The sequence below is a fragment of the Candoia aspera genome, chromosome 7 (assembly GCF_035149785.1).
Source record: "Candoia aspera isolate rCanAsp1 chromosome 7, rCanAsp1.hap2, whole genome shotgun sequence".
Lineage (NCBI taxonomy): Eukaryota > Metazoa > Chordata > Lepidosauria > Squamata > Boidae > Candoia > Candoia aspera.
The window spans coordinates 55,188,306-55,202,171 of record NC_086159.1 but is presented as its reverse complement, the minus strand read 5'-3'; the positions used below and the strand labels follow the sequence as shown (position 1 = coordinate 55,202,171).

The 13,866-nt window shown below is 37.2% G+C and overlaps 1 protein-coding gene across 3 annotated transcripts in view; it reads right to left on the bottom strand.

Moving 5' to 3' along the window:
* The window catches only part of FOXP2 (forkhead box P2), a 331,388-nt gene that overhangs the window by 53,464 nt on the left and 264,058 nt on the right, over window positions 1-13,866 (bottom strand). For all 3 annotated transcript variants that reach the window (XM_063309468.1, XM_063309469.1, XM_063309470.1), the window contains 2 exons: window positions 10,352-10,565; window positions 5,618-5,722 (listed from right to left, as the gene is read on the bottom strand). In XM_063309468.1, coding sequence (XP_063165538.1) covers window positions 5,618-5,722; window positions 10,352-10,565 — 319 coding nt within the window. The remainder of the gene's footprint in view (window positions 1-5,617; window positions 5,723-10,351; window positions 10,566-13,866) is intronic.

The window sequence follows — 13,866 nt, the reverse complement described above, 5'->3', positions numbered from 1 at the left end:
TGTCCTCTAATGAGCCTCTTACTGTGACTGCAGTTCAAACAGAGAGGTGAAGACAAAATGCAAAGGGTGCCTTCAGAAAGGCAGCACTGAACAAACATTGTGCGAGCCAATTCTAATTTATGGGTCACTTTATAGGTATATTGATTTTTGTTTTCAAAATGGAATAAATGATGTGGTTGACTGATGTTCTTTCAAAACTGCAGGAATCTGTAGGTAAGCTTCAAGACTGGCACACGGAAAATATAAAGATGTATTTTTAAGGAAACAGTTAGGAAAATATTTTGGCCAGACCAAAAAAAAAATAAAGAGGGAAATAAGAATGATCCTTTTCCACTTGTCTATTTTTTTTCATTCTATTGATTTGAGGGACTAAATAGTATGTGCCAGCTTCTCCTGCAATATAGCAAACTATTAAACCAATTTTAAAATGGGAATTTCAAATTTACTACAAAATGCAGCATTTCTGAAGTCAAAAAGGGAAAACATTTCTAACTCCAAGGGAGTCAGAGTCTCTTTTAGCAAGATGTTTCACTTACACATAAATGGTGTTTGATTTATTTTGCATCAAGCTTTAATGTTTAAACAGTGCGAAGAGTTGAAATACCAAATGTGCTTGTATGTGTGTTCTATTACATGTATGTCAGTTTCCATTTAGTTGATTGTGTCAGATGTCTTAGTTTTGAGGAATGATGGCACTGTCACTGAAAGACACAATTTTTGACAAGTTCAAAGAATGCCATTTTGAGGTCATAGTTTTGGAACTAGACTGCTTGCTCTCAGCCAAAGAAAATCTACATAATAAGTAAAATAAAAGAAGCATAATGATAATTTTTGTCTCTTTCATTCTCTCTCACTCTTTCTCTCTGGGTTTGTATATGTGTGGATTAAGAGAGAAATGAAGTTTGATTCCTAATTAATTTATATTGCTCTTTCTGTTGCATTCAGTTACTATACTTTGAAGACTCAGAAATACAGGCAATCTTTCGTGTTGGTAAGCTGCCCTATCTTTTTTCTCAACATTAACAATTCTGCCTCTATACAAAAACACATTGCCTGTCTTTGTACTGTAGATCATGTTTTGTTTTGCTGGCGTCTGCTGCATGCAGGTTAAAGAATGCTTGTGTCTGCTGCCTGGAATGCTATAGTGTAAACCTTTTGATTTAAAGCTCTAAAAGTCAAATCCATCTACACTCAAACTGACTTAGGACCAATGGAATGATAATTAGTTTTGCAGACAAAATACACCAAAGTTTTGTCATATGTTATTACATTCTGACATTTATAAGACAGTAATGAAGAACTACTATTAAATGCTTTTAGTGATCTTTGAGGTTCCTCGCTTGCTGACCAGCAAAATGGTTAGCTTCTGTCAACACTTGTTTTATAGTAAAATTCCAAATGAATTCCTAAACATTTTTGGCAGTCTTTTAATCACTTTTCATTGCAAAGTATTCCATTCAATCATTGTTCTCTCTGCAGTTCTGCAAGACGTTTTTCTGACCTAACTTCAAATTTTGATTTGCAGAATGGTTTTTCTTGGAAAAAAATCACGAGCACACGAGTAAATATAAATTTACTGAAAATAAAAACTGAAAATCAACCAAATTTTCATGTGGCTGAATGTTCAAAAACACAAGATATCATGGATTATAACAGCTTACCACCCTGAATATCTAATAGTGCACCACGATGGGACTATTGTATATGGGCTGCAGAAATCCAGCTAACCATTAGATGCAGCAAAGGAACAGAATTTTCTGAATTTCTGTGCTGACATCTGCTGATTCTCTGGGTTTTTACAGCCTACCACATAAGGTAGCCCACTTGAGGTAAAACTAACTATATTGAAAACAATGGGCAACCACTGTTGATCTCAGAATTCGGGAGGGTGGGGGTGGGGAGCCCTAAACATCTCAGTGCAGAGAAAAATTCTCTTGGTCAGAGGACAAGAAAAATGAAAATATATTTGTATAGCTATAAGTCATATTCTGAAAATTATTCTTCACTCCAAATCTTTTATTAAAAATAAGAAAGAAAACCACATTTTTTAGAGGGGAAGGTCTTGGTTCACCATTTCAAATGACAGTACAGCAATTTTTTTTGGTAATTATGAACAAAACTAAAATATATTTTTAAATATAACACACACACACCATTTATTGTGTGTGTGTGTGTGTGAGTGTGTCACAATAAACCAAGCATAAGGCCGTCAATTTAAACAGTCAGGTTTTTTTAAAAAGTTAATGCTTACTTTACCTTAGAAGTCTCTTGAAGTTTATTACTAGGATATTTCAGAAACAAAAACTAGATTTGGACAGCATTCTTTATGAATATTTTATTTCAGTACAATATACTTGCATTAGGTCTATTAATAAGTACCATACCAGAACTTACAGCATTCTTGTGAAGAGTACATAAGAGCAAGGCTTTGAAAACTACTACCATTAGACATGTTATGCCCTATAAAGTTAATGGATTGGAGAAAATATAGCTGTTCTTTTGTCTTTAAGTTGAAACTGAATTGATATAAGGTAAAGGTAAAGGTTTCCCTTGACGTAAAGTCCAGTCGAATCCGACTCTAGGGGGCGGTGCTCATCTCCGTTTCTAAGCCTTGGAGCCGGCGTTGTCATAGACACTTCCGGGTCATGTGGCCAGCATGACGACTCGGAACGCCGTTACCTTCCCGCCGAAGCGGTACCTATTGATCTACTCACATTTGCATGTTTTCGAACTGCTAGGTGAGCAGGAGCTGGGATTAACAACGGGAGCTCACCCCGCCGCACGGTTTCGAACCGCCGACCTTCCGATCGACAGCTCAGCGGTTTAACCCGCAGCGCCACCGCGTCAAATGGTTTTTAATTAAAATGTGTCTTTGCAGTGAAAAAGACTAAGGGGACTAAGTAGATTCAGATTCAGATGACTGCGAAACATATTACCATTTCAAAAAGAAAGATGATGTTTATGTCTTTATAATTTTGTGTTTACATCTAATACAAAAACACAATAATGTACCCGGGGCATTTATTTGGGACCACAGAGAATCCCATGGTTTCTAGGTTGTATACAGTCCACAAGAGCTCTTTGGCTTTGCAGATCAAGGTGTGTGACAATGACAGAAAATTAATCAAGCTCCTGAGATTGACATAGCGCACAGGAATGGGATATACATTTGACCAGCCTATTTTAGAGGACAGAAGCTGATGTCAAGAGCAACATTTCTTTTGATATACGAATAAGCAGAAATTAAGAAGCAACAGCAATAAACAAGAAGACACAGTATTATTAATCCAAAATCTATTATACTCTAATTATTAAACCAGAGCCTTACAAAATAACTGTGAAAACAAATGACTAACGTCCTTTCAGTAATTGTGAAAGGACTAAGCCAAACATTAATATAATTACACCCTGGATGGATAGAAGTATTTATAAAAATTAGGTTTTTGGGATAAGAAAAATTGGACCTAAGTTAGTTACAATTCTTTTATCAATTATGCTTAGAACAATATATGCAATATATAGGTTACTTTCAACTGGAATAATTTTCAGCAGCTTAATTAAATTCTACAGGCAAACAGTATAACCTCTTTAATCTATAAACAGAAACATTATGGATCATACTATTCTCCTAAAACACTCTTCTAGAGTTACTCTTTAAAATACAAGTAAATCTTTTCCACGTACATAAAAAAGGTAAATTTTAAAAGGGTGCCAAATATAATTTGCCATAAAATATATTAAGAAATATATGTATGTAAACTTGCAGGTATATAAAAATAGAGCTTGTTTCTAAAGCCATTATGATGCTGTACCTCTATGCTTTTGTTGTTAAACTGCTGAGTCTATATCCCCTTGGCTGTATACCATTTGTAAACAGGCCTTTCTAACATTGCTACCAACATCCTGGCAACAAAGCAGTGCAATTTCAAATGAGCTAATTAACTTAATTGTTGATGAAGCATGAAGCAGTTCATTCACCCTGTTAGTTGCACCATGACAACATAAGAGCATCAGCTTGTGAAGTTACTCATCTATATAAACCTACCTATAACTTTTCATTAGGGTTCTTTGTTCACTAAAGCCCTGCATGGCTGTTCTATCAAAGTCACTCCATTTGGGTTCAGTCCTTTCACAGTACACAGAAAGAAAATATCAGTTAATTACACAAACTTTACAAAATTGTTTCTCTGGATACTTTGCTCTTTAATTTTACTTTGCTCCAATGCTTTGTTCCTAATTTTAAACATACACACTTCACCCATTCGTTCTGAATTTTGCAAATGTTGTATAGATGTAGGCTATATTCTGAACAAATGTGCTGGATTTTTATTCCATACTTCATAATATGACAGGATACATATTTAAACAAAAGGACAATATAAAAACAGATGATAATGTGTGGGATAGAGAAAATGTAATTCCCTAGTGTATACTTTATCTTCTCAAACACATGAGATGAGATTTCTGAGGTTATGCTCATGTATTCTAGCTGTACTTATGCTTTTCTGCATCTGTGCCAGTAAGGGATGATTCCAAGGAATAGTGGGATTAGAAAGTGGGCACTCACCTTATACATTTCCTACTAACTCAGTTTTACCCAGAATGTGGGAGGATATTCTTACAGAATATTTGTATTCAGTGTATGTAGCAAAATCTGTGGTATTCTGGTTATGGTTTTTGCTACCCCTTCACATCTGTTGCATTGAACAGAGTACTGTAACATTTCCTTGTGGAAAAGTAGCATAGAAATTAAAACTGAATGTATTTCTCTCATGCTCCCAGCATTCCAAAGCAAAAGAAGAATGCCAGTATGACCAAAAGCTTTTTACTGATTGCAAGGTTTAGAAGTGCTGCCCTCATGAAGCCTTGTTCCATGCAGGCTGTTGTCCTAGGGTAAAGTATGTAGGAACTTTGGTGGTGATAGGGTTCCATGAATGTACTGGAGCTTCCAGCACTGTTTGCAGGGTAGGGTCAGAAAGCAGAAGGCAGCTGCTGTAGTGTGACCAAAGCCCTGCCCCTTTGCATGTATGTGCAATATCAACACATGTACAAAAGGGCAGAGTTTTGATCATATTGCTGTGATGGCCAACTTAAGTTTGGGGGGACATTCCAGATAGCTTTTTTTAGAAAATTAATAATGGGATGTTTTAATAATGGAGATAATGGTATCTTTGAAAGCTACATTAAAGAACTGATGAATAAATTCACAGTTCACAGTCATTATTCTTAAATAAGCGCCCTTATTTCTTCATCATGAGATATGGTCTATAGTACTGAATCCCATTCCTATCAACATCTAGAACACAGCATGAGGCCCACAGCTGTTCTAACTCTTGTAGGGAGTATAGTTGAATATATGTTGTTTTCCATGAAATCGGTACTGAAAAGGTACATTTCTGCAAAGAGGTCACCTCAACACCATGCCACTAAAATACTTTTGAATTATTTTAGATAAAATAAAGGGGAACCACTCCATTTGTGGAACAGGTCTGGATGTTCTGCTTATGACAAATTTTGCCAAATAAACAAGTAACACCACTAACACCATATATTTACAGTTTAGTTTTATGTCTTTGTAATCTTACACCCTATAATCAAACACAAAAAACCAACTTACTTTAAAAACTGTCCAAAATCTTCACAAATATTTTCACATCCAGGCCATTTGCAAACTCCATGGCCATAGAGAGTATGAGAGGCTCCAGCCTCCTCTTGTGATGAGCTGCAGTAAAAGAATATGGCATGAGATTCATCTCAAAAGCATAGCACCTGCAGTCTTCTACTATTTGTCAGGTTAACATCAGGGACAAATGGGCCAAAACAGTAAAGCTTACGGCACTCAAAAAAATCTAATTGCCTTGCTGAAGGTTCAGCTGCCAAGGCTAGATGAAGTTCTAATCAGATCAAAGGAGAAAAAAACCAAAGATGATTGTTCATGGAAGGATGAAAAAAAAATTGTACTATATGGCATGTTAAATTTTTACCTCAAATTAACATTTTACCTCTAAATAAAATATAGAATTGATCAGATTTGTAAGAGAAGTATTAAAGATAACGAGAAAGCTCTAATTTTTACTGTAGAATATGTGACTTCTTATTAATTAAAAAAAAGGTTTTCAGACTTAAGTAATATTTTTGCCCCAGGGCACTGTTTTCACAATTGCTTAATATCTAAAGTTCCACATTTTGAAAAATCATCAGTGATTTTTTTTTCTCCTTACAAAAAGCTGTAGGCAGTTCTGCATCTTTAGAAAATCAACCACCTTCATTCATATACTGTATCATTATGTAATAATAATGCAACGCCAGGCCTGCAACTGTGGTCTGTGTCACCCGGGGCAAACATGGATTCTGCGCCCATTTTAGCGCCCCCCCAGCACTCATTTTGATGCCCCCCCAGCATGGCGTCCGGGTCACATGCCCCACATGCCCTCCCCAGTTGCAGCCCTGCACAGCACTTTCAACCTTGATGTTTTCCAGTTATTCTGTCTTTAAGGCTCAAACAACAACAACAACAAAAACCTATATTCTGAGGCTCACAGTTGACACAAAATATTCTGAATTTATCCTATCCTTAGAATGAACCGTAGCCAATTCAAGCAATGTTGTTTTGATTATCTCGGCTGTTTTGAATTACAATTGCCCTCTTTTAGGTTTGGTTGCTTCTTATCAGCCTAGCAGGTACAGTCATGCTTCTGTTGATCTTGCTTAAACTGGATGGGAAGGCATAGGTGGTATGGAGTCTTCAGAGGAAGGAAATCAGCAGGTTTTAAAGCACATGGCTCAGGGCCTGAAGAACCAGATTGGTCTCTGATTTGCTGCTAGAGAGAGAGGACCAGGACCGGTGCTGCAACCAACTGACAAATTACTGGAATGGATTACTATCACTGCTGCAGATGGAGAGTATCTGGCTGTCTGCCACAGGAAACTCCTCATCCCATTTAGGAGCCTTTTAGGGTACTTTATTTTTAGTTCTAAAGCAATGAAAGGATTTATATAAGGTTGAAGGAAGGGGGGGAGGAAGGGGAGAGAAATTTCCCTGCCCTCCTCCTCTTTTTCAACTCATCCCTCTTAAAAAGTAAAAAATACATTTCTCCCTCCCCTACACCCACATTCTCCCTTCCACATATAGCCAGCTTGCTTATCTGAGAAGAATTAATATTTCCAATTAGATGTTTTGTGTGTGTACAATGCTGCTTGCTAGGCTGAACATACTGTACATATTAATAGAGCCCTACTTTTTAAATCAAGGCTTCCTTTGCAGCTTTGCTCCTGCTACACCCCCATCCCCCACCTCCTGCTACATCCCCCTCATCTTCTTATCTCCTATTAAAAACCTAGTTCCCAAAAGCCTGGGAATGGCAGAGGAGCAGCTCAAAGGAAGAGTGAGGGGAATATCTGACAGTTTGCAAAAGGTGAGGGTGATAGCTGTACAGAGGTTACTTTCCTTTAAGTTGACCACTTTTCCTGTGGTGGTAGTGATGCCACCAGCTGGCATTGTGAGGATGAAAGGGGCCCAGTGCTGAGGGAGGGGCTCATACCCTGGCATAGGCAAAGGAGATAGTGGCCCAATCAACATCTTTGATAGCAACATCACACTGGCGGTCTGAAGGAAAAGGAGCTGCTTCCTCCTGTTGCAGTCCACAGCTGATGTCACTGGTGTCCCAGAAGACCAGCTGATGACCACAACCACGAAAGGAACCATGTTCCTCTCAGGGTCTGTAAGGCAGGGCCACTTCAAGAGGTATCTTGAAGTCTAACCCTATCAGTGCTGAAAGATAGTTAGGACACCATAAACCTTTCAGCTTAACATAAGGGATGCTTAAGCACACATGTAGCCATCATCCAGCTGCCACTACAAAGAGCAGCAATAGGGAAATTGTGCTGCTGACTACAGACAATGCACAGAAAGATATAGTTACAGTGGATGAAGCAGCCATGAGAAGGAAAAAAATGTATTTGAAGGCATTAGACCTGATGCAAACTATTGTTCAAATTGTCCAAATTATTTATTTATTTGTCAAATTTTATCACCGCCCATCTCCCCTCAAGGACTTACGGCTTTGTATGACTAGGCCTTCAGTATGGTGGAGGATGCTAACTTCAATGCCACTTCACCTGCTTCTCCCTGATTACAAGATTCCCTTGCACATTAGCAGCCTTCCATATATCACCAAACTAGGAAGGAAATTTGGATCTAGTGCAAGCAGTAGGTTCTGACAGAAGTATGATTTCATCTCAGACATTTAGTTGAGTTGAAGTAGAAGCTACATGCCATCTCAAATAGAATAGAAGGTAAGAGCGGCCCTAGCAAGCATGATTGAGAGCTGACCATGAGGGCAACTACACTTCAACTATAGCTTCAACTATAGCTTTATGATTGCAAACAAAATTCATAGCTAAACAGGCATGAGTTGTCCTTCTTGCAGGTTTTGCCCATCGTTCTTAGAGAAGACCTTGAATGGAATCTAGCAAATGTGGTATGAGAACATCACCACCTAATTTGCAAAAGCATTCAGCCACCAATCTGTTTGCCCCCTCTAGCCATGGCCTAAATCCCATGGTCTTCCATGCATAGTCCAGCCTTTTGATTGTGGCAGTTAATAAATATTAAACAAACAAATAAATAAATAAATAATGCTATACATAAATAAAGCTGGCCTTGGTTACTGACCTGGCTGGACTAGACAAGATGTACTTGCTCTAGGCAGAGGAAAACTGCTCATAGGTGCATATCTGCCTGTCTGATAGACAAGTCACTACTTTTTAAAGCACCTCTCTTTGCTTGGGGGAATTCATGTGTTTCCAGTAAATGAAGATAAAAGGAGACAAGTATATGCAAAATGTGTCTGTATACTTTACTGTGCTTCACATAAGGTGCTACCAAAGCTACTGTACCTTGTGAGCTATATAAACTAATGTGACTACTTCTTGGTACGTTGAGATATGGAGTGTAAATGATCTTGTTTTCATATTGATGGGGAGCTTCAAAGTACATTTAAAACTTATTTATTGTCCACAGTTATTTTTGTAAGTAGTTTGAATTCAAATGGACATATGATTCCATGTAATCAGCTTTACTGGACGTAGCATGATACTACCATCTCTCTTATTCTTCTGCAAACTTCATAAATGAATAAAGACATATCACCGAGGCAAATCCTACATACACGCTGAATTAGAATTATTCTAGTTATAAACACTATGCTAATAAAGCACAGGAAGCAACTCAAGATTTACATCTGCATTGGTACAAAACTTCTGTGTTTCATAAATAATATTATGCTCAGACAAAAGAATGTAAGTACCAATATGTGTACATGGAAGCGAAGAGAAAATGATACATTGTTATCAGCAAATCCTAATTGTACACTCTACAAAACCTCAAAAACCTTTTAAAGTGCCATAGGCCTTATCTGTAGCCATTTTTTCCTGCTTCTCTAATGAATATTGCTTATAAATAATATGGTCTCCAGTCCAGGTAAGTTAGTTATGACTAACATTGTAATATTCAGTACAGTAACTTTGAAGTTAATTCCATTGAGTACAACAGACTTACTCACCAATCTGCTAAGAACTATGGCTTAAGTTCCTTTGTTAGTTGACTAATTTCAAAAGGCTGGAGTCATTGGATTGGATCTAGAAGACCTTTCTCCATCCCAAAATGGTGGTAATTGGATACAGTAAGATCTCTGGATCCAGTCCAATGTTCACAAGCAATTAAAAATTATATCAGAAAAATGGAATGCTATTTATCACCAATGGTACACTACTAGTACTGCTTCATAAGTTAATATGATGTCCTTTAGTTTCAGTGTGGCTTATGTGTAACTCTTAGACAGGGTCACCTAAATAAAAGAAGTCCAGTTTTGTGTAGTGACTAGAAGAGCTGGAGATCAGGCTTTAAACTTAATATGGCTGAATGAACTTGGTCCTTTCACACTCTCTTAGTCTAACCCATCTTACTCTGAGGATAAAGAGGGTAGTACTTCATGTATGCTGAATTAAGCTCTTGGAGGAAGAGTGGAGTAGAAATGTAATTGTTAAAATTACATTGCATGACTAACATTCACTTATTTAGTGAATCCCTCTTCCATATTCACCCTTGTGTGCTATAAGGGAGAAAAAACATATCCAATGAACAGTAACAAATCCCATAAATCAGACAGGGAAAATACGATAGTTCTCTTCACTGGTTAAAACTGATTAAAATAGTCAATTTTTAAAACTAAATCAAAATGACTAGATTTAAAACAACATCTTGCTAAATTTTCAGTTGATTTCTTTATTGCGTGAGCCATATTGATGAACGTTTATACCAGATGAAAAAGCAGATGAGTTCTCTTATTACCTGTCTCGTCTTGCATTTAAAACTGATGACTGTCCATTCACTATGGAATGATGAGTTATTGGTGGCGATGCTTTGGAAGTGGTAGAGGAGGTAGTAGAAGAAGAATTGTTAGTAGTGAGGTCTAGCCCTCCATGCTTAATGCCATTGTCTTCCATACTGTGAACTCCAGTAACTTCTTTCCATAACTGCTGAATCTCAGCAGGACTTAAGCCAGCTATAAAATGAAAGAGAGCTCCAATAATATAGGAAAGTGAGAGGTTCACATAATGAGCTCAGTGTTGTTAATGGATTAATGCTAACAATAAAGGTGATAAAGTTTTCCAGCATAATCAACATGTAGTAAAATACAATTTCATCTTGTCCTTGCGTTTCAAACAGTCAATTAAAGGTCACCAACTTACATAATAAGCTCTCTCTTAAAACATTTGTTCAAGGATCAATGGGAGGAAGCTACATCCAACAACAGGCAACTACTATTTGAAAAACAGGTATTAAAAGAAATGTCTTGATAAGATTTTTCACAGCCTTTGGAATCATTTTCTTACTTCTGAAGCATGGCTAAATTTATATTCCAAAGTTCACAATAGTCCTTCCAGAATTGAAATGGAAAACTAAAAGCTAAAAATAAAAAGTGGCTTTAATACAAATGCTAGTATTCATAAGCTCATTTTAGAAAAAAATAAAATACAAGGAAAGAAACTGAAGATTTTCATGAGATTAAGGGCTGAATTTCAACTAATATGCTACATTTGTCTCAGGTAAATACTTATTAGTTGTTCATTCTTAATTTTGAATTGCAGTAAACAAATCATGTCTAAAAGAAAAGTGTTTTACAAGAACAACAAAGCTTTAATGGTCATTGCTCCAAGTGTCCCATTGTGTTCTCTCTCTAGCAGGGAAGAAATGAGAGAAATGGATAGCAGTTTCACAAATTAGCACATCAAGACATCCAGCATTACTTTGACCAAATATACATAATAGTATTTGACATATTTCTGATCATTTTTTAAAAGTCAAATATAAAAATAAACATTGGAGATCCCTAATATCTGAATCAAATATATACATTTTATCCTCTCTTTCACTATTAGCTAAGTTTTCAAGGATGCAGTATTTCATTTTAATTATTCAAATGGACATCATTAATTTTATAGGCAAGACTGGTATTTTACAAGCAATTTCATGTCAATAATGTTAAATAAAGTCAAATATTATTTTTATAAATAGGAAACACTTCACAGTGAAGGCTTGCCATCAGAAATTTATTCCACAAAATGGAGATTGTTACCATAAGCATCTGCAGATAAAGCAATGAAGACTGACAAAATGAGCATCACAACATCACAGTGCAAAATCTAGCCCTTACATATTTTGGTATGATGCCACAACACAAGTAAGTACAAAGGGGCGGAGCCTGCATTGTGAAGTCACAATTCACATTTCATCATTTGGGCTTCAACGTCATTAAAAACAGGTACCTATAGTCACTACAAAGTCTTCTAGTTGCTTCCCCCACCACCCACAGCCAATATAGCAGCAGAGCAGCTTCATCAGAATGTAAAAGTAGTTAGGCTACAAGGAAGCAGATAGCCCCTTAAATATTATTGCTTAGAGCTCTTTAGGACACCATCCCCAACCAACACTGATTAGTGGCTAATTGGCAGTCAGGCCAGAGATGTCAGCACACCACCAATAAATATGAACTTAAGGGACTAAGTAAATTAATTGTGTGCTGGACTGAAATATGTGAATTGCACTCAATCGGAACTATACAAGAAAAGTGTGATAGTGATCTAATATTGAGGATACTAATGAATGACTATTGTGACAGGGCTGTTGTGTCCAGGAAAGGTTTTAGCTGTCATGCCAACTAAATCTAATACAAATGTTCTTTGCTCTTCAGTGATAAATCCACAAGCACTCCCCACTAAACACCAGTTCCTGCAGGGGAACTGTAGATCTAGTAAATCAATCAATCCCTATATTGAAACAAAGGGATCTCAGTTGTACCAGGATTCATGTTCACCTTATTTGCTCACTGCTGCACAGAAGTAACCCATTTTATTTGTGCATAGCTACACCTGACTCAGAGGTCCCAGAGAAAGAGAGCTGCCTTTCACTAATGTATTGATAATGCCTCATTCTAAATCCACCAACAGCTATTCCCAGAAGTTTCATAAAGACATTAAAGAGCATTTGGAACAAAATTTTTTGGCAGCCCCTTGTAACATAACTGCATAGATACAATCTCCCAATACCAACTCCTTGAAACCAACCTTGCAAATAGAAGTATAACAACTGCAACATGATGCCTCCCATTTCAAGCTCATGGGCTATTCCAGAGGATGCCATAATCAATTTCTTTCAAAAAGTTGCTGACAGATGAAAGAGAAATGGCAAGACTATTCCCCTACTCCTGGTCTTTCTCTTGATAAAGGTCCTCTATTACATTGACCAAGAGTATTTTCTCTCTCAAAACCAGAGTTGAGCCCAAATTAGAATGGATACAGATGATCAGTGGCTACCCAAAGCACTGGCAATTGTGCTACCACAACTTTCTCAAGCACCATTCTCCAAAATGGGTTATTTGTTAAAACCTCTGGGTCTTGGGAAGGATTTTTCAGCAGTGGCTGCGTAATAGTCTTTTAAAATGTTGAATAAATTGCTTTACTGCTCAGGTACTGGGCTAGGAAGTTAGGGATACCCACCAGGGGAAATGAGTGAGGTGAAATTGCATACTCCCCCCCTCCTGGATGGCTGGTGGAATGCTGTTTTAAGTGTTATACTATTTTAACCCTCAGTAGCCACCCAGAATTGATGTTCAAGTGAATGGCCACAAAAGTTGAAATTATAAAGTTATATAAAGATTATAAATAAGGCATTAACCAAATGGTTGAATACATTTGGCTATACCACCCCTCCCCTCCTGTGATGAGCAAGTATCAAGAAGTCATTTGGTCGATCACATCTTTGCATGAGCTTTGTCAACATCCTCAGATTGCACATGCAAAAATTGATACTAGAAAATTGGATATGACAGAACATCAGACACCTTTGTACTTGTATTCAAATTGTAATAAAGACAATTCAATCCTAAAAGGGCCTAGGAAATTCATTAGTGGCCTGCTCTTAATAGGACATATGACAACAAACTTCTTTCTGCATTCTGAAAAATTAAGTTCCATGGCTACTTGAGGATGAGATGAATTCAGCAAATCACTCTTTTTGTTTTCCACAGAACATTATGACCAAGTGCTGTAGTGTGTGTTTATCCTCACAGTGATGTCCGTATTATATATGCTCTAGAGAGGAATATATCCTGTTTATACCTCCTAGAGATCCATAGAAAACTATGGAACATTTCAATCTCCACAACATTAGAGAGACACTTGGGTGACTATACTGATGGTCTGCTTCCTTCACCATTCCATAGGGAGACCAAGGCTCTGAAAACATTGTCAGCCCAAGCAGCTCAAAATTCTCAACAGTGTATTCAGGAATATCTCAGATACCAT